Below are 19446 nucleotides of genomic sequence, written 5' to 3'. Positions count from 1 at the left end.
TTTACATGTGTTGACTTTTATTATTGAATTATTTGTCAATTTTACTATAATAATAGTATATCATTTTTCAGCTGAAAGTGGTGGGACGCGCAGAGTTCGAGGACGTACGCTACTTAGAGATTTATACGACTTAGATCCTGTTGAGCGTGTTAAAGTAAGTAGAAATACTCATGGTCAGCCTGTTGGATCTGAAGCTCGACTTTTAGCAGGCTATTTTGGCATTTTAGCACGAAATGCAAATATGTTGCCCATCAACTACGAATCATGGCATCACATGCCTGATAGCAACAAAAATCAGGCTCTCGCTAATATTAAGGTAACAAAATGTGAATGCAATTTATAATACTTTGGTTTAAGTTTCATTTATATTTACATTCTAAACTTATGTTTTTTTAGGAGAGATTTGCTTTAGAAGTCTCCGATGATTATATCAAGAAGGCATTAGGTAAAAGATGGAGAGACAATAAAAGCACTTTAAAGAAACAATATTTTAAGAAAGACATAAGCCTCGAGGAAAAACTGAGAAATGTTCCGCCAGGAATGCTGAGGTATCAATGGGAAGATGCAGTTAGATTTTGGAATTCAAAGAAAGGAGAGGTATTGCGTATTTCCAAACTCTTATATATAGTGTTTACTATATACGTAATAATAATTTTATTATGTAGGACCGTGAGCGAGTTGGAACAAGCAGCAGGCAAAAACAAAAATTCACGCACACGGCAGGGTCGAGAAGTTTTGCTTCTGTAGCTGAGGCCGAGGTATTATGAATTTATTAATTCTTTCAAATATTAATAACTTTCTATTATTAAATAATATTCTTACTACTATATTGTAGGAAGTCAAATCCAGACAAAAAGTTGGACGCCTTCAGCTTTTTGAGATTACGCATAGGAAGAAAGATGGATCTCCTATGACATCCGAAGCTGGAGAAATTATGGTATATTCACTTAATAATATTTGATTTATTCTAAATATTTATAATCTTTAATTATAATTGTTTAATTCAATTCATCATTAGTAGTTTTAAAAAATGTTAAGTTATGTTGCATTTCTTTTTATTATATATTTCGTTTCTAACTCTTTAATTGATTTTTTAGGAGAAACTAAAGGAGAAGAAGGCGGAATATGAAGCGATTGCTTCGAGTGATAGTTCTGTTAATCTTGACAACATTGATAACAGAATTATCACTGAAGTTTTGGGTCCTGAAAGGTACGGTAGGGTTCGATTTCAAGGATCCGGTGTTACCCCGACCCAATATTTTGGATCCGGCTCCCAGCAATACATGCCTTCCGGAAGTCAAGCTCAAGCTGAAGTTCAGAGGTTAAGAGACCAGATAGCTCAGATGCAAGCGAACACGGTTGAGCAAATTGCCGAGGTTCAACGAAAATATGAAGAACTCCAGCAACAACTTAGAGCAGAGGCAGCAGAGAGGGAGGCAGCGGCTACAGCGAGAGAGGCAGAAGCACGAGCAATGGTAGCAGAATAGAGCAAAAAGTACGATGACCTCCAGCTACAGCTTCAGCAGATGATGCATATGTTTCAACAATCGTAAAAGCCGCCGTCTTAGACATTAGTTTTCTTATTGTAAGAATGTTTTTAAGTTTTGTCACGTTTAACATTATTGTAAAAATATTTTAAATTATACTTTATTATTAATTATATCATATATCTTTAGTTAAATTTGAAGTATCATTTAGAATTAATATTTTTAGTTGTATTTTTATGTTAAATTTGTTGTTTTTGGCTGCATTTTATATTATATTTGTTGTATTTGGTTGGATTTTAATGCAGGAAGGGCTGGATATTGGTGAAAAAAAATATTACAAATCTGCCAAATTTAGCGGCGTTTGTAAAAAAGCGCCGCTAAAAGCCTTGATGTTTAGCGGCGCTTTTCCCACAAACGCCGCTAAAAGCCTTGACCTATAGCGGCGCTTTTACCACAAACGCCGCTAAAAGCCTTGACCTTTAGCGGCGCTTTTCCCACAAACGCCGCTAAAAGCCTTGACGTTTAGCGGCGCTTTTCCCACAAACGCCGCTAAAAGCCTTGACCTATAGCGGCGCTTTTACCACAAACGCCGCTAAAAGTCTTGACCTTTAGCGGCACTTTTCCCACAAACGCCGCTAAAAGCCTTGACCTTTAGCGGCGCTTTTCCCACAAACGCCGCTAAAAGCCTTGACCTTTAGCGGCGTTTTTTTCCAATAAATGCCACAAATTTTTGTGGCGTTACATATAGCAGCATTTTTTACGGCGTTTTAGAAAGCGCCGCTAAAATTTTTAGTGGCGCCTAAAAGCGCCGCTAAAGGCTAAAAAAAGCGCCGCTAAAAGTCTGTTTTCCTGTAGTGGCCCATGCTTGAATTTTTTATTTTGATGAATATTTTGAGCTTTGCCATTTTTGAAAGCTTGTGATTTTTATTGTTTGATGATGGAAAATAAAAGATATGTGATACATTAACATATTTTGTATTGGAATTTTTGATGATTTTGAGTAATTAGGACTAAATTTCAAAAATAATAAATTGAAGGACAAAAATGTGAAATAAATGAAATGTGTGGACTTGTATGAACACTAGGAGTATTCGGCCTAAGCATGGTGTGTACAAATTTTGCATGTTTTGTGTTTTGTGCAATTTGGACTAAATTGTAAAAAGTGTAAAATGTTAGGTGCAAAATGGTAATTTGCCCATTTATGTGTTTTTGGATTAAATTGAATGAAATTATATTGAATTATTTTATTTTAAATATATTTAGATCAAGAACTAAAGAAATCGGACTTGGATCAGGGGAAAACAAACAATAGTTGAATAGTCGTTTTATATCGTTCGCTGATATCCGAGGTAAGTCTATAAGCAAATAAACATTTTTAATTTTGAATGTAAATTAACTTGATATGCTGATTTGAATATTATGGACTTATAATTGAGATTGTTGAATCTGATTATGCCTAGAAATAATGTGTTCAAGTTCGATTAGATCACGTTACGACATCCGAAAAGCCCTGTACAAACCATAGGAATAGCTAGGATACATATGTCATGACATAAGATTTATGATATGTGATTGAGTGTAAGACCATATCTGGGACAAGGTGTAATAGCCTAAATTTTCAGTGGTGTCGGAATAGTGATTCGAGATCACTAAATCCGACATATGAGTAGAAAATATTATTAATTTAGTGAATATAAGTTAAATGTGAAGTTAGGAAAATTTTTGAAATAGTGAATAGTGTACTAGACTTTGAAAATTAGAATCGGAAACTAGGTATCGAGACTTTGAAAATTTTAAACCGAGCCATAAATATTTTTATAAATGCTTATAGAGAAAAGTTCCGTCAAGAAATTTTAAAGTTCCGATAGTTAATTGAATAAAAAGGACTAAATTGTAACAAATGTAAAATTATGGAAAATGATTAAATAGCTTAAATGATAAAAGAAAGAGGGTTTAAAAGGCAAATAGACTCAAGGCCTATTTGGGCTGGACAGCAAGGGGCATGAAATCAGTAGGAAAATTGATGAATTAAGAGCAAAATTGGAATATTGCAAAATTTACTTAATAAAGCTAGGACTAAAGTGGAATTATCTAGATTTCTCTTTATTTTTCTGCATTCTCATCAGTAAAAATACCATAGAAGGTTTTCTTAAGTTGATTTTTCATATTTTTACTGCAAGTAAGTTCAATTCTTTATTATTTCTTGAAATTTTTGTGTTTTTGTGACTTTTACAACTAGGTCCACTTGTTGAATTCATTAGTTTTTTATTCTATAAAAGAAATTGAAAGTTGCTATGAATATGTGCTAGAAGTATATGATGATTTAGCATGGAATTAGAGCTTTAAATTGTTTATATGCTGATTTTTTTTGAAAGAATTGAATAGAAAGTGAATGCTTGGAACCTAATGGTGAAAGAGTTTGAAGTTAGGGTTTTATGTGGAAATTCTGAATTTAAATAGTTGTGAAATAACTTATAATGTCTAGGTAAAGTATTAACAGAGAAAAATTAGTTTAATTGAGGGGTTAGTTGAGCAAGGACTGAATTGTATGAGCTGTGAAATTTGGGGCAAAATGGAAATCAACATTTTTCACTAAAACAGTTTTGGACAGCAGCAATAGTTTAACTTTGAAAAATCACAAAAAATTGTATAAATCGAATTAGAGGATGAATAAAAACTGAAAATAAATCTTATTGAGTCTAGTTTTTTATAGGAGAAACGCTGAAAGCAATGGAATTGTAAATCATGAGATATAATAAATTTAGTGAGACAAGGTCAGAATGATTCCGGGTTCCCCTATTCTGAATTTGGAAAATCATCAAAAATTGGAAAAAAAAATAATTAGGAGCGTAAATTTATATGTTTAAAGTTATGAATAAGTCTATTTTCAAGAGAAACAAATGGGAACATCATCTGAATTTTGTACGATGAGGTAATTAATTTTTAGTGAAGAAGGGTCAGAACTGTCAAACAGCAGAACATGGGTGAATTTAAAGAATAAACTGTACTTATTGGCTAAACCAAAAATTCTGAAAATTTTATGATAAGAAGATATGTGAGTCTACTTTCAGGGAAAATTAGCGGATCCTAATTTTGACTTCTGTAGCTCAAGATAAAAATAATTTAGTGACTATGACACGGATGGACAACATTGAATACACATAGGTAAATAGTTAAATTGCAGCTAATGTTCCTTATAATCGGGTTATAAACATTAAGGATGTGAAATAGAATGAATGTGAAGTCAATACTGATAAGTGAAAAATTTTATATTATAGATCAAAAAATTGAGGATAAATGAGGAAAAGAGAAAATTCCGAAATAGTTTCAGAAATTTCTACAACTACTGCAAATTATTCCGGGTAAGTTCGTACGGTTAAATTATTAAATTTTAATATTATTTTATGAATGGTGATTAATATTTATGTATGTTAATTGTTGAAAATAAGTAAATTATGTACAAAAGTTACGAAATTGAAATGAGTATTTCGAATGAACGAAACACAGGAAATGAGTACGATTGTTCAGTGAAAAAGATGAATTGACGGTAAATTATCCAAGTAAACCGAGATTCAGCATTTGTTGCGAATTCTCATGCTTTCTTTCCGTTTAGCTCTTACGAGCTTTCGTTAACTCATATGAGTTTCAGTTAACCCTTTTGGGGTTTCAGTTCAGCTTTGATGAGCTTCAACTAGCCTTCGGGCTTTCGTTTAGCACTTATGTGCTTTAGTTACCTACGGAAGCCTTCGGGCTTCCGTTTAGCACTTATGTGCTTCAGTTAGCCTTCAGGCTTCCATTTAGTACTTATGTGCTTCTGTTAGCCTTCGGGCTTCCGTTTAGCACTTATGTGCTTCAGCTAAACTTCGGGCTTCAGATCACGATGTACTCAAATCCGTAAGTCCTTCCTTAAATGGACAAGTTGGTAAGTCGTAAATGTAACATGTGGAAAAAGAAATGTAAGTAATGTTATCATTATTATTATTCAGCTCAATTAAGTAAAATTTTTTTTTAAATGAGATTATGACTTACAGGATGAAAGTAACTTACTTGAAATGTCCATATGATTTGAATTTTGGAAAACTAATATTTGGTAAGATTTATGGTTAAAGCCGTCGAACTTACTAAGCTATAGTCAGCTTACTTGTAATTTTTATTGCTCTTTGTAGATTAACGGGAGGGTCAGAGGATCGGATCATCACGCTCAAGTCACACTATCTCAATTTTCCGGTAGATTTTGTTATAAATACTTTAAATGGTTTATATGGCATGTATAAGAGCTTATATGACTATGTCTTGTATTAACTCATGAATATATTAGTTAAGTTAATATAAGTTGATATATGATATGAATGGAAATTAACTAAGATGTTTAAAAACTACTTGAAAGTATTAATCGATATAATGTTAGATAAAATAAGGATTAGTGATATTGTTATGAAACGAATGTGATTTGGATGAAGATTGTATTTGTTGAGTTGTTGTTGTGTTGAATTGGTTGCAAATTTGAAATTGCAGGGAAGGTTAGATGTTTCTAAAGGGGTTATATTGAATTTTTTTTGAAATATTAATAATAATAATTATATTACGAAAAATTTTCGGAGTACTTGAATAAGTCCTTTTTCATTTATAATACGTGATTTAGGCCTCGAGGGTTCATAAAAGAGACATAATGATTTAATTTTAATATATTCGTTGTTTATTCATGAATTGTTTGTAAATTAACCAATATGTTCGGTAACGCCTCGTAACCCTATTCCGGCGACGGTTTGGGATTAAGGGGTGTTACACATCGGCATCGTATATGTGATTCGTGTAAGACCCTATCTAGGACAGTGGCATTGATATATGATTACATGTAAGACCATGTCTGGATAGATAGCATTGTACGATATGTGTGATTATCCGAGTATCCTATTCGATTCTGAACGGTTCAAAGGGCAATGATAAATTATGAACGATTGAGTTTAACGAGCTAAAACGATCAGGTATGTAATGTTTGGTTACCTATTTGGCAATAAGGTAAGTTAGTTAATTTATATGTAATAAAAATAATTCAAATTGCTATTATAAATATATGTGTGAATATAATATACATATTCAGCCTTATGATAGGTATAAGTATGTGATTTAAAAGCTTGATCTATGAGTATGTTTAAATGAATACACGTGACTAATCAGATATATATGCCAACATGACTTTGAAATTGGAGAATGTATTAGTAATGTATATACAAGTGTATATTTGGGTATGTTAAGTTGTTTACGAAAGTATATGTTACATATAAAATTATAAGCTTGAAATTATAAGTGATTATAATTGCATAAATTGGTTTGGTTAATTGAGTTGATTATGCTATTAAATGTTTTATTTGCTTATGACTTACTAAGCTTTGATAGCTTACTGTGAGTATGTTTATTTTGTAATTTATAGATTTTGGAAGATAGTTACGGGCTCAGGGATCGTTAACGAAGTCTATCACACTATCGTTTATTTTTGGTACTTATAAAAAGTTGAACTTTAACCTATGGCATGTATAGGTTGGTTTGTGTTATGTTTGATTTTAGAGTATATATATATATGATAACCATGCGAAAATGGCTTATTTATGAAATTAATGTTGTGTATATCTGGTTGTGTTTTAACACATTTTAAAGGTCTGTTTTATAATGATCATGGTTGTGATGTTTGGTTATGAAGATAGCTTAATTGAATAGATGATTATAAAGTTATGCTTGGTGTTATGTATAGATTTATAATTTGGCTTGGAAACGAGTTAAAATTTGGATGTATGTTAGATATTTGGTATACGTTAAATGGGTTAAGTGATGCTTATATCATTGTTAAAATTTGACCAATAGGTACGGCTAGAGATAGATAATTTGAACTTAGTTATAAAAATGCATTTGATATGTTTATATGAAGTTTGGTTTGAAATGGCTAAGTTAATGGTTGTGTGTGTGTTTATTAAATTATGGTTTATGATATGTTTGGAAGTATTTATTTATAAAATGTAATGAGGTGATATATATATTAAATATGTTTTGAAGATGGATTTTAATTTCATAAACTTGGTTGATGGGAGCTACTTGTGGTAATATATTAATTCAATTATTATAGCCAAACATGTATTGAATAGATTAGTTTTGGGTATGATTGAAGGATAAGTCAAGTATAATACATGTTTATATTTGACTAGTAATAGGTAGGATCAATGAGCATATGTTTATGTCGTTAATGACTTGATTTGGTTAGTTTTTTTAAGGTTAAGGTAATATATATATATATGAATGATGCGTTTATAAAATGCAAATTATAGTATGTTTATATATGCTTCCATGTGTGATTACATAGTTGTTTAGTAATGAAATAAAGTTGGAAGGGAAATGGTAATAGGCATGTGTATATTCGTCTAATGAGATGAGAATTGACCAAATGAATAGTAACTTTTTCTAATTATTATTAAAATACTTATATATAAATTTGCTAAATAGATATGAGCTTTGTACATCTATGTTAAGGTAGATTATGGGAGTACATTATCGTTCAAGATGTATTCAGCTTATTATATGCATTTATTTAAATGTGTTTAGATTTAAAAGTATATTATATCTGACTTGAGTTATGAATTGTATTTTGTATCATGATTTATAATGTATGTTTAATGTTTAATCAGTCATATGATTCATATAATGCAAATATGACATGTATAAATTTGTGAATGTTTGAAAACTATGTCTTGTTTGGCAATGCCTTGTAACTCTAATCTGGCGACAGATACGGGTTAGGGGTGTTACAGCGTGTGTCTCTACCGCACATCGTGTGCCTCTTTCACACGACTGTGTCCCTCTTTCACATGACAATATAGACCCTTCACATGACTTAGACTCTCCCACATGGTCGTGTGGCTCTGTTTCGTAGATTTTTGTTTTGTGTTGTGGATTGACTCGTTTTAGCTCCTATGTAGTCCAACGTTCGTTGAGTCCTCTGTAAATGTGTTTAGGACTCTATTTCAACTTAGAATCATATGTGTATTTGCAATTATAGGACTAAAACTAATTGTTATTTATGTGTTATTGTGATGTGATAAATGGCTTTTGAGATATTACATAGTAAATGCACACAAGTATAACTGATTCTGAATGTATTCAACTGAAAATATACCTCTTTTTCGATGAGTCTGTTAACGAATGGTGTGCATTCATGGATTTGTATAAAATCTGGGATTTGGTTGTAAATGAAGTTTATCTACTATGTTCTATATAGCGGTTTACCGCATTATATTATACATATGTCAGGTCAATTACATATTTTTATTCGAGTGGATTAGTTCCACATTTTGGGTGTGTAGAGTGGATAGGCCTACTGTAGCCCTAATATGGTGTGCAGGGTGGATGAAGTGGTGTTCGGTTGGTTAGGTGGGTTTTAATTTGCTACTCATCCGAGCATGATTCTTTGTGTTTATATTGATTGTGAATGTTTAATCATCAGTAGGTAAATTGTTACAGTATTGTGGTAAGGTAATATGCATGATATGGATCTATGTAGTTCTATGTGTTTCGGTTGGCATATCTGTTGGGAATGTTGATTTTGCGAGTAAGTTAATTCAGTGGAGATGCCAATTTACAAGATTTTCTATTACTATGTTTACATTCATTAATTTTTGTCTCAACTCGATCTAACAGCTTAGTTTTAATATTCACACTGAGCTCGCTTAGCTCACTCCCTCTTAGATTTCTTTCTTTCAGGTATTGATCGTGGTTAAGCTCTAGTTTTGGCACATCGGAAGTCTCAAAAAGTTTTGGTGATGGTCGGTTTATTTAAAATTTCCATAAGCTTATTATGGTTTGTTTAAAAATTATTTGTAAGTCGATTATACAAACTGTGGTATGGGTTTTGTGATTGAATTATTCGTTAAATTTTGGGTTTTCAGTTTTTGAACAAAGTTTTCTGAAAAATTTCGCATGTGATTTTTAACTAGTCTTTTCACAACTGTTCTAAAGTTCACACGATTTGTTTTTTTTTTTTTTTGAAAAATGACGTGTAGTCTTTTGTTAAAAGGTAAACATGTTTTCTATTGTAATACTGGTTTTGAATTTTGGTTTAGGATCACCGAATTTGATGCATTTTGAAAACTGTTCAACAACACCAAATTGGTTTATTTTTTACTTAATTGTTAACGTTAATCGAACATTATTTGCAACGCATTAATTTAGTTTTTACTAAATTTTGTTGAACAAACAAAGAGGTTAACTTTTGAAAAGGAATTTTGAATTCAATAATGTGACCTTCACAATTCTGTCAAATCTTTTAGGTCGGGTTTTAAGGTGTTACATAGTGAAGATAGGATAATGGTGAAATAGAGGAACGGACAGATTAAAAAGGGATACAAGGGAGTTTGGTAGTATCGTGGAATGAATATCGTCTGGTCCTTTAGGGCAACACCGTGACCATGATTATCGACTGGTCCATTGGGGCGATACTGTGGCGACAATTATTGACATAGTCTTTTAGGGCGACACTATAACGACGGTTATCAATTGGTCCTTCGAGGCGACACCGTGATGACGGTATATAGGTCCTACGAAGCGACACCATATAAACAGTATATAGGTCCTTCAAGGCAACACCTTGAAAGTGGTTTTCCGATTCTTTAGAATCAAAAGTACATGGATAGCCATGGCTCGATCCTGTGATGAATAGGTATACTTATGGCGAATTGGATCCCGTTGGGTTAGTAAACAGTGAAGCATATTAGGGTATAAAAAGGAAAGTCATTGTGTGTCTCGCGTGGCAAGTAGTTTGATATATAGATCAATACGTGTTGGAGAATGTGAGTAAGCGTGTTAATGAGAAGATCCACCAAATTATGAGGGTAAAAAGAACTGGTAGAAGTGACTTGAACACGATCATGGGTGAAAGGAAGGGGTATTTCCTTCAAGGTATTGACAAATAGGTACCCGCCATTAGAAGTCCGCTAGAGATAAGAGGGAATTCTTAGAACATCCAAAACTAATAGAAGATGCGGATGTCTGTTAGGACTTTATAGTGAGGGGTAGCCACTTTAGACTATCAATTTTAGAGGTTCGCCAAGGGAGATCCAAGAAGGAGAGGATCTATTGGGAACTACCTGCTATTTGAAGTGTCTTAGTAAAAAGTTCTGAAGTGGGAAAATCTTACGAGACTGTCTTGTAGATATAGGTCCACAAGGAAATAGAGAGTTTATGTATCTGCCAAGTCTCTTATTCAAGTCAACAAATGAAAATGTCAGTAATTGGGTCTGCCTTAGAAGCCAGGTTTAAGTATAGGCTAAGTGCATAAGAAGAAAATTTCTAGGCAATACAATGAGTCTTTCTAGAGTTTAATAAAAATCTGCATTAGTGGTGTGACATCTACTAGCCCGCTATTAAAATTTTCTAATTTATATAACCATACATATGGTTGACGTTATGGAATCTTGAGATGATTTTGGACAGGGACAAATCCTAGAAGAAAATGTTATTTGGAAGAATACCTCTATGACTAAATCTGTGAAGGTGTCCACCAACAGTTAACTCAGAGAAAGCAAGGTATTGACTACGCCTAGAAATCTGTGGAGCACTCAGTGATATACAAGAAGTTTTAGGGTCTATAGATGACCAGAGGTTCTTGTAGAGGGAACAAGTCAAACTTCGCCAAGTTCTCGCAAATGGTGGTAGTTGTTTCATGCATATAGAGGGGCACCCTTAGAGGCCATGCCTTAGGGATTTATTAAGTGTAACCATAGTAAAGTCTTAAGTCTTAGTATTTATTATAATATTTGCTCATTCCTAATAAGGATGAAAGGTCGCAAGAACTTAATACTTGTATGGTATAAAATATATTTTAAATTTTAAAATTTGAAATTAGATGTCATCTATGAAATTGAGTAAAGGTTTTATAGTAGAAATGGATGTATAATTTAATATTAACTAAGGTTGTAAGTAATTGAATGGAAGCATTGTTAAGTAATTCGGGTTAGTTGTGACATTGGGTACCCAGACCCAGCAATCAGGTCAAGTATGGGGTGCTACAATTGCCTCTTTCATTTGCCTCATTGACAGCAATTTCAAAACTTGTTGGGTTACAATGTGCAATAATGCAAAATGAGCAATTACATTATCATTTTCTCCAATTTCGGTTGCTTCATAATCTTGCATCCATATGGGCATTCTTTGAACATGATGAAGTGCTTCAGCTGTTGCACTAGTTTCTTCTCCATGTGTAGGCAATACTTTATGGCTGGTGGAGAAGTATTCTCGGGTATTTTATCAATTTTATTATCACAAATGACTTGATTAAGTTGTGTTTCATCCCAATCTCAAGTTTTCTCTTCATCAAACATAATATCCCGTCTACTCACGACCTTCTTTGTCACATGATTGAACAATTTGTATGTCTTTGATGTTTCGCTAATACCAAGAAAGACGCACTTCTCACTTCTATCATTAAGCTTCCTTCTTTTCTCCTCTAGGACATGTGCATAGGCAATGCACCTAAAAATTCTGAAGTGATCTACCACTGGTCTCTTTCCACTCCAAGCCTCCTTCGGAGTCACATCTCGAAGAGCATGAGTGGGACTCCTATTCAAGATGTGGATGGTCCAATTTATAGCTTCTGGCCAAAACACCTTTGAAATTCCCCCTCTAACTAGCAGGCTCCGAACCATGTTAAGAATGGTTTTCTTTTTCCTCTTCGATGCACCATTTTTTTGTGGTATATAAGCAGTTGTGAACTCTCTTCGGATGCCATGAAATTCACAAAAATCTTCAAACGCCTTAGAGCAATATTCACCACCATGATCAGTTTGGAAAGCCTAAATGGTCCTTCCCTTCTCATTTTCTGCATGAGCCTTGAAGTTTTTAAATGCACTAAAAGTCTTTGATTTTTCTTGTAAAAGGTAAACCTAAATTTTACAAGAATAATCATCAATAAAGCTAATAAAATATCTTTTACCTCCATTAGAAATTGGGAGCAATATTCACCACCACGATCAATTTGGAGAGCCTAATGGTCATTCCCTTCTCATTTTCAACACGAGCCTTGAAGTTTTTATGCACTAAAAGCCTTTGATTTTTCTTATAAAAGGTAAACCCCAGTTTTACAAGAATAATCATCAATAAAGGTAATAAAATATCTTTTACCTACATTAGAAATTGGATTTATTAGCCCACAAATGTTTGAGTTTACCAACTCCAATACCTCTTTTGCTCTCCATGACTTGCATCTGGGAAATTGAGATCGGTGTTATTTTCCAGCAACACGTTCTTCACAAACTAGGGAAGGAGAGATAAATTGGAGGAAGATCAGTCACCATACTTTTTTTCAAATATATTCAAACAGCCAAAGTTTAAATGACTATAGAGAAAATGACACACCATGAAGGATCTTTAACTTCTGCCACCAAACAAGATTGAACAACCTTAATCTTCAATGAAAACAATCTGTTCTAACTCATTTCTACAATAGTAACAAGTCTTCTAGATGGATCAGAAATCTCAAAAGCATCATTCCTAAGAGTAACAACATACCCCTTTTCTAATAGTTGACTAGCACTCAACAAATTATTTTTTTAAAGCAGGAGCATATAACACATTAGAAGTTATGCTCGCTTCACTTTGACAGAGCCTTGATTACTTTTCCTTCATAGAATCCCATATATCATTAGAAGTTTTTTTCAAAGAATAGTTTCTAAGATAGGACGATTAATAGCTTGAAAGAGATATTTCTTCGCCTTCAAATCTTTCAGCTTTCTCGCTTCGAACTCTACTTTCTGGGCATTCGTCAAAGTTTCTCCTTCCGTAGGCTCTTCGATACCTACCTCAACAATTAGGCAATACTCTTTTAACTGTAGGAAATTCTCCATTAGTATACTCCAATGGTTAAAGTGACCATCAAAATGGGGAATGGTTGCTTGAACAAAACTACTTTCTAAGGCCATAGCTAAAACCTTTTCTAGGCTAACAAGAAAAAGTCTGGCTCGAATACCATTGTTGCACTTACAAGTAAAGAAAGAGAGAAAACGGGCTCTTAACTCAAATGACAGAAGATGAGTTTTATTGAATTGATGAATAACTCCAAATGGTTCCAGCCTTTTGTTGGCTTTACAATAGCTAAAATTAACAAGTTCAAAGCTAAAAATAACAAAATTAAATACGAGAAAAATCCTCAATCATATTTGGTAATCCCTAAATTTTAGGAATGATTTATTTATCAGATATAAAAACATCTCAACATTGTCAGGCTCGAACTTTCTCGGGCTTGGATTTGTTACGAGTTTGAGCTTTCTCAAAGTCGAATCATTACGAGTTCGTATCAACACGAACTCAGACCTATTTTGCAAGCTCTAATTGTTATGTGCGGATTCTCTCCTAAATTATTCTAAGTTCATATCCCACCATATATAAATTCTATTCAAATTTATTATAATTTAAATTTAAATATGTGGATTTTCAATTACTGTACTTTGTAATGTCAAGCAAGTTTTATTTATTATAATTATTTTTGTAAACTCCTTTACTCTTGGGGAGTACAGATGACGCTCGAATGAAGCACATGCTACAAGATTATTGTAATTGTTTATCTTTTATTTTTCGTGCATTGAAAGTGCTCATAAGTCTGGCTCCTGTTGGGCTAGATGTCTAGATCCAGATAACATAATGACTTCGTTTTTTAGCCCTCACCTGTCTTGTTATTTTATTGTTCAATAATATATTAGTTTTTCATTAACATTTTTATATTTTCATTAATTGGTATTTTATAACTGAATTATAAAAGTTGTACGTCTAATTTGATTTAATTCCAATAAAATCTTTTAATCAACAAGAACTAAAACTAAATAAAATAAAATACAATAAATTAAAAATTGGAATATATTTAAATTTAAATAAGAATAAATCTAAACATGATAAAACTTAAATTTGTGATTTCAATTTATAAATATATCAACAATGATAAACATATATTTCTAAAATTTGTGATAAGTTGACTTTTATGTTAAAAAATAGATATATTAAACGTGCCCATAGAAACTAAATTAAATAAATAAAAATTGTAAGTATATTAAATGTGAAGCAAATATGAAGATCATAATGTGTATCTTAAAAATGGACGACAAAGTTGGGTGAACCAAGAAACAAAACATGTAAATTAAGTGTAACAGCATATCTCATATTGCTACAAATTATATTACATCGATAATGCATGTATCTAAAAGATCACAAAACCCTTCCCATGTAATTAACTTGGAGAATTATTAATGACAACACTAAATCAGTACTCCAGAAGATTGAAAAGAGCCAAACAAATGCTGGTCAATTTGGCAAGATTCAGCACTTTCTTTTTTATTGTGTTCTTAACAACTTTGCTTACTTTCTGCCCATCAAATTCATCCGTGCAAGTGTACTCATCTGTCAAGGCAGCACTCACCCAAGTTTTTAAATCGCTCATCTCATCAGCCTTGTGATCCGAGCCTTGTAAATTAGCCAATGCCTTCAAGGAATTCTCCAGCTCGTAGATTGCCTCACCTGTAGTTTCAGCACAATCGTTGATGATTTGTTTCTCGGACGGACTCAATCCCTTCATTTTCGACAACGAATCTATGGATGAAGATGCATTGTATGTGGCGTTTAGAGTGAAGGACAAGGCAATGCTGCAAAGCTTGTCAGTATCTGTTTTAATGGCGGATGCACTGGGGGAGAGAGCTTTGTAGCAAACTTTGGGATATGTGGTTGAATTGCAGGCAGATTTGATAAATTTTTTGTAAGTTTTGAGACAAGCTTTGTTAGTAGTAGCGGCTGAGATAGTTTGCATGGAAGTGGACATGAGAAGAAGAAGAAAGGAAAAGCAAAATAGGAAGACTAATGGGAAAGAGGAGCTTGACATTGTGAAACTTTTAACTTCGTTTCTACTTAGATTTCTATCTTGTGTTTTGGTGATGGTGCGAGGAATTATGGATCACTACTTATAGGCAGAATTAGAATAATTTCAGGTGAGGGGGGGACCCTGATTAATGTTTTAATTAATTGGTTTTTATTTGTTAGCACCAGCAATAAAAATATTTTGCTTCTTGATACGTACTGTTGTTATCGACTGTATGTCTGTTTATTAAATAGCAAGTCAATTAGTTTAGGATAATATTAAAGAGTATAAATCAAACTAAAAAAAGAGGATTAGAACGTGAACTATAATTAATTCAGAGATATAGTAGATGCTGAGGTTGTCTACATTTCTATCAATATCATGCACTCTCCCACATATTTATGTATTATGGATATAAATAATTAGCGGTTCCTTACATTTACATTTCAACTTTGTACCTCCCATTCTTACGTATTTAAACACAATTTAAGTGCATGAACGCGGCTTTCCTATCATTTTTTGTTTTATGAATCTATTTCATCTCAAAATTAGGTGACTTAATTTCAAGTTGGTAAGTTATTTAATTTAATAACAAATTATTTTATAAATGTGTCAAATTTAAAAATGTTTAAGGGTGTAAAAGGTTCTCAAACTTTTTTTTTCACTCAATTGAACACTTGAACTTTCAAAATGCATAAAAAAAGTCTTCAAACTTATTCAAAAAAAGCAATTAAACCCCTGCATTTTTTTTCACTCGATTCGGTACTTGACCTTTCAAAATGCATTAAAAAGACCCTCAAAATTTTTTAAAAAAGCAATTAAGCCTCTGCTTTTATTAAAAATTAGAAAAAAATTTATAAAAACTAAAAAAATAAATTTTAGAAAATTTATTAAATTTTAATAAAATATAAAATATATTAATAATTAGAATTTTTTTACTAAAAATAGTAAAAGAAAAAAAATTGTAAAATTTTATAAAAATCATAAAAAATTAATGACCCCTTTTTTTTCATTTAAAGTCATCACGTGTCATTACACGGTGTGACATGTGGCCAAAAATGATAAAAAAATAAAAGTTATAGAAAAATTATAAAATGTTTCTTTTGATACTATAATTTTTATAAAAAAAATTTATGAAATTTATATTTCTTTACATTTTGTATAATTTTCTTACGACTTTATAAAAATTTATATTTTTTTATATTACTATACATTTTATAATATTTTTATGATTTTTATAAAATTTTACAATTTTTTTCTAATTTTTAATATTTTAATTTTTATTAAAATTTAATAATATTTATAGCTTTTATTTATTTTAATTTTTTATATTTTTTTCTAATTTTTAATAAAAGAAGGGGCTTAATTGCTTTTTTCGAAAATTTTGAGGGTCTTTTTTATGCATTTTGAAAGTACAAGTATCCAATTGAGTGCAAAAAAAAAAGTAGGGGCTTAATTGTTTTTTAAAAGGTTTGAGGGCCTTTTTGATGCATTTTGAAAGTTTAAATATTCAAATGAGTGCAAAAAAATAGGGGCTTAATTACTTTTTTTGAAAAAGTTTGAGGGCTTTTTGTACCCTTAAGCCAATTAAAAAGTTTATCATAAATTTATGGAATAATTACTTATTTAACTCTCTAATTTTACAAAAAAAAATTAGTCTTTCATTTAATTTTTTTCTCTTTTAGCTCTTTAACTTACATTATTTGTCAAATTACCTCAAAATGGGTAAAAAAATTAATATTTATTAACTTTGTTGATCCAGGTGTATGCCACATCTATAATTAATTAATTTTTAAACATTTAAAAAAATTTTAAAAATACTCTTTAATACTTTTAATAATTTTTATAAAATTTTAAATAATTTTAAAGATGAATTATTGATAAGCAAAGTTAACGAATGGTAATTTTTCCATCTTTTTTGGTATGATTTGATAAATAATGTAAATTAAAGCATTAAAAGAAACAAAAATTTAAATAGATAATTAAAATAAATTTTTATGTATAAAGTTAGAAATTTAAATAAGTTATTATGCCTATATTATGTTGATTGTGATGCATATCTTAAAAATTAATAAAAAGATTATAGCATCCATGGCTAAAAGTTTGTATGGTAAAATTAAGAGAAAGACAAGAAATATAAACTTATGTTTATGCTCTGAAAATAACTCTATACTTGTGAAATCCATGTTTTCCTAAAGGTATTAAAATTACTGTTTATAAGATATTAAGTTTTGATTAGCGAAATATGAAGGTAATAAATTTGTACGTATAGTACTGGAGACAAGTTCAAGAATATATATATATATTTTGTATCCCACTAATATAGTTGTCCTAAATGAAAAAATGAAAAGCATTACTATTTTGTGTCAATGAATCTAAAGAGCAAGCATAAAACTTGAGATGCGAATTTGAAATAAAAACCATTAAATTTATTACATTTGTAATGCATAATCCTCCCTTCAGGCCTACTCATACCCTTCCAAGCCTTCAATATTTTATTTATAAAGGGGAAAAAAATCAGTTTAGCACCGGATTAAAAGGATCGTGGGTGGTGATGTTGTCTATTTAATTTCTTAGAAAAAAAAAACAAATTTTATATTCGATGGCGATTTTACTAAGCTTTATTCTTTGCTATGATTTATTATATTTAGTATAGTAATAAAATTACGGATATATTAAAATATGAGCTTTTAAGCTTTCTACGTAAGTGGGCATCAAAAGTTTTGACCCTTTGATGATCTTACTTGGAGATGGAGCACTTTAGTAAAAGTAAAGGATACATGTGCTTCAAAGTTAATTTTTTAAATTCTTGATATTTAAGTATTCTTTTGCTTTGTTAGATTTTGAATTATGCCTTCTACGCGAGTAACTCGTGAATGTGGTGCTATTTTGCTATATTTTATTTGGGTATATCAAAGTTTCTAACCTTGCTAGAAAAACCGGAGTCAAGTGGGTAGATGCTAAAATGTTCATGGTCTACAAGCAAATTAATGACTTGGTGGTACAAAAGAGGTATTTGCTCCGTTTACCAACATATCGAAAGAGGAACCTAAAACCTTTCAGTGTCACGATAAGCGAGGAATTTGAAGAAGATCCTATAGAGGAAGGGGAGATGGGACAGTTTAAACCAATGCATATTTGGGATGAGCGCGAGGAGGTGGAGGAGGAAGAGGAGAACAAAGAAGACGAATGGGTTGAAAGTGATATAAAGTCGTCGGAGTGGAAACATGATGTAATTTCTTCTCTAATTCCATACACTTTGGATACAATTATTTAAATTTTTTTTTAAATTAGTTTTAATAGTTTAATGGGATCATTTTCATTTTCATTTCTTCTTTGTTTATTTTGTTTGTTTTTCTTTTTATTTTTTTATCTTAGGTATCAACCTCACTTGAGAGAGCATGTTCATGATGCATCAAGTCAAGCAAAGATAAGAAAACTTGGATAAATTTTTTAAGAGCTTAAATAGGGAAGTGTCCTATTGTTTGCTTGGCACATTGGAGACAATATTCAATTAATTTTTTTTCGCATATTTTGCATATTTTTCAAAAATTTAATTATGTTTCTTGCATATGCTTAGTTGTTTTCTTTGAATTGAAGACATTTTTTTGTGGTTGCAAACTAGGTGATATATGAATTTATTTGATTGAATATGTTTTAGAAGCATGCTATCTTTTGTTTATAGGTGAGATTTAGAAATTCAATAATTGGATTGTATTAGAATATTGAATGCTTCGTTTTGAAATTTTTATTGAATAATTTTAAATTTTGTGTATTTTCTTTAATTCGCATTATTAGTCTCATGAAATGCACATAAAATTATCAAATAGATGTTGAACTTTATTTATATATTTAGTTGTGATTTTAGAATTCATTCTATTATTCCTTTCAAACATAAGTAGTTCTAAATGCATGATAGAGAAAATTCTAAGATTTTTTTTTTATATTTTTCTTTTGGATTAATTGAGCCTTTGAGCCTATAGTATTTCTTGCTAAATTTTTTTTTTATTACGAGTCTATAGAGCTTAAAGTTCTAGCTTTACCTTGTTTTTTTAGCTGTTCAATGTGCTTCATTTTTATGAG

General features: G+C 31.3%; 2 protein-coding genes across 2 annotated transcripts; one reads left to right on the top strand and one right to left on the bottom strand.

Moving 5' to 3' along the window:
* The first annotated feature begins 223 nt into the window (after positions 1–223).
* Positions 224–5217, top strand: LOC121217821 (uncharacterized). The gene is made up of 4 exons (XM_041094210.1): positions 224–316; positions 397–597; positions 666–752; positions 5158–5217. Exons 1-4 carry the CDS (start codon positions 242–244, stop codon positions 5215–5217), a joined length of 423 nt encoding a protein of 140 aa, XP_040950144.1. The 5' UTR covers positions 224–241.
* Positions 5218–14775: 9558 nt separating this feature from the next.
* LOC107888025 (pectinesterase inhibitor 4) lies at positions 14776–15315 on the bottom strand. The gene has a single exon (XM_016812209.2). The coding sequence runs from the start codon at positions 15313–15315 to the stop codon at positions 14776–14778; it is 540 nt and encodes a 179-aa protein (XP_016667698.2).
* Between the last annotated feature and the right edge of the window lie 4131 nt (positions 15316–19446).

Source organism: Gossypium hirsutum, chromosome A03 (assembly GCF_007990345.1).
Source record: "Gossypium hirsutum isolate 1008001.06 chromosome A03, Gossypium_hirsutum_v2.1, whole genome shotgun sequence".
Taxonomy (NCBI): domain Eukaryota; kingdom Viridiplantae; phylum Streptophyta; class Magnoliopsida; order Malvales; family Malvaceae; genus Gossypium; species Gossypium hirsutum.
The sequence above is the reverse complement of the archived record's forward strand: the minus strand, read 5'-3'. Positions and strand labels throughout refer to the sequence as shown.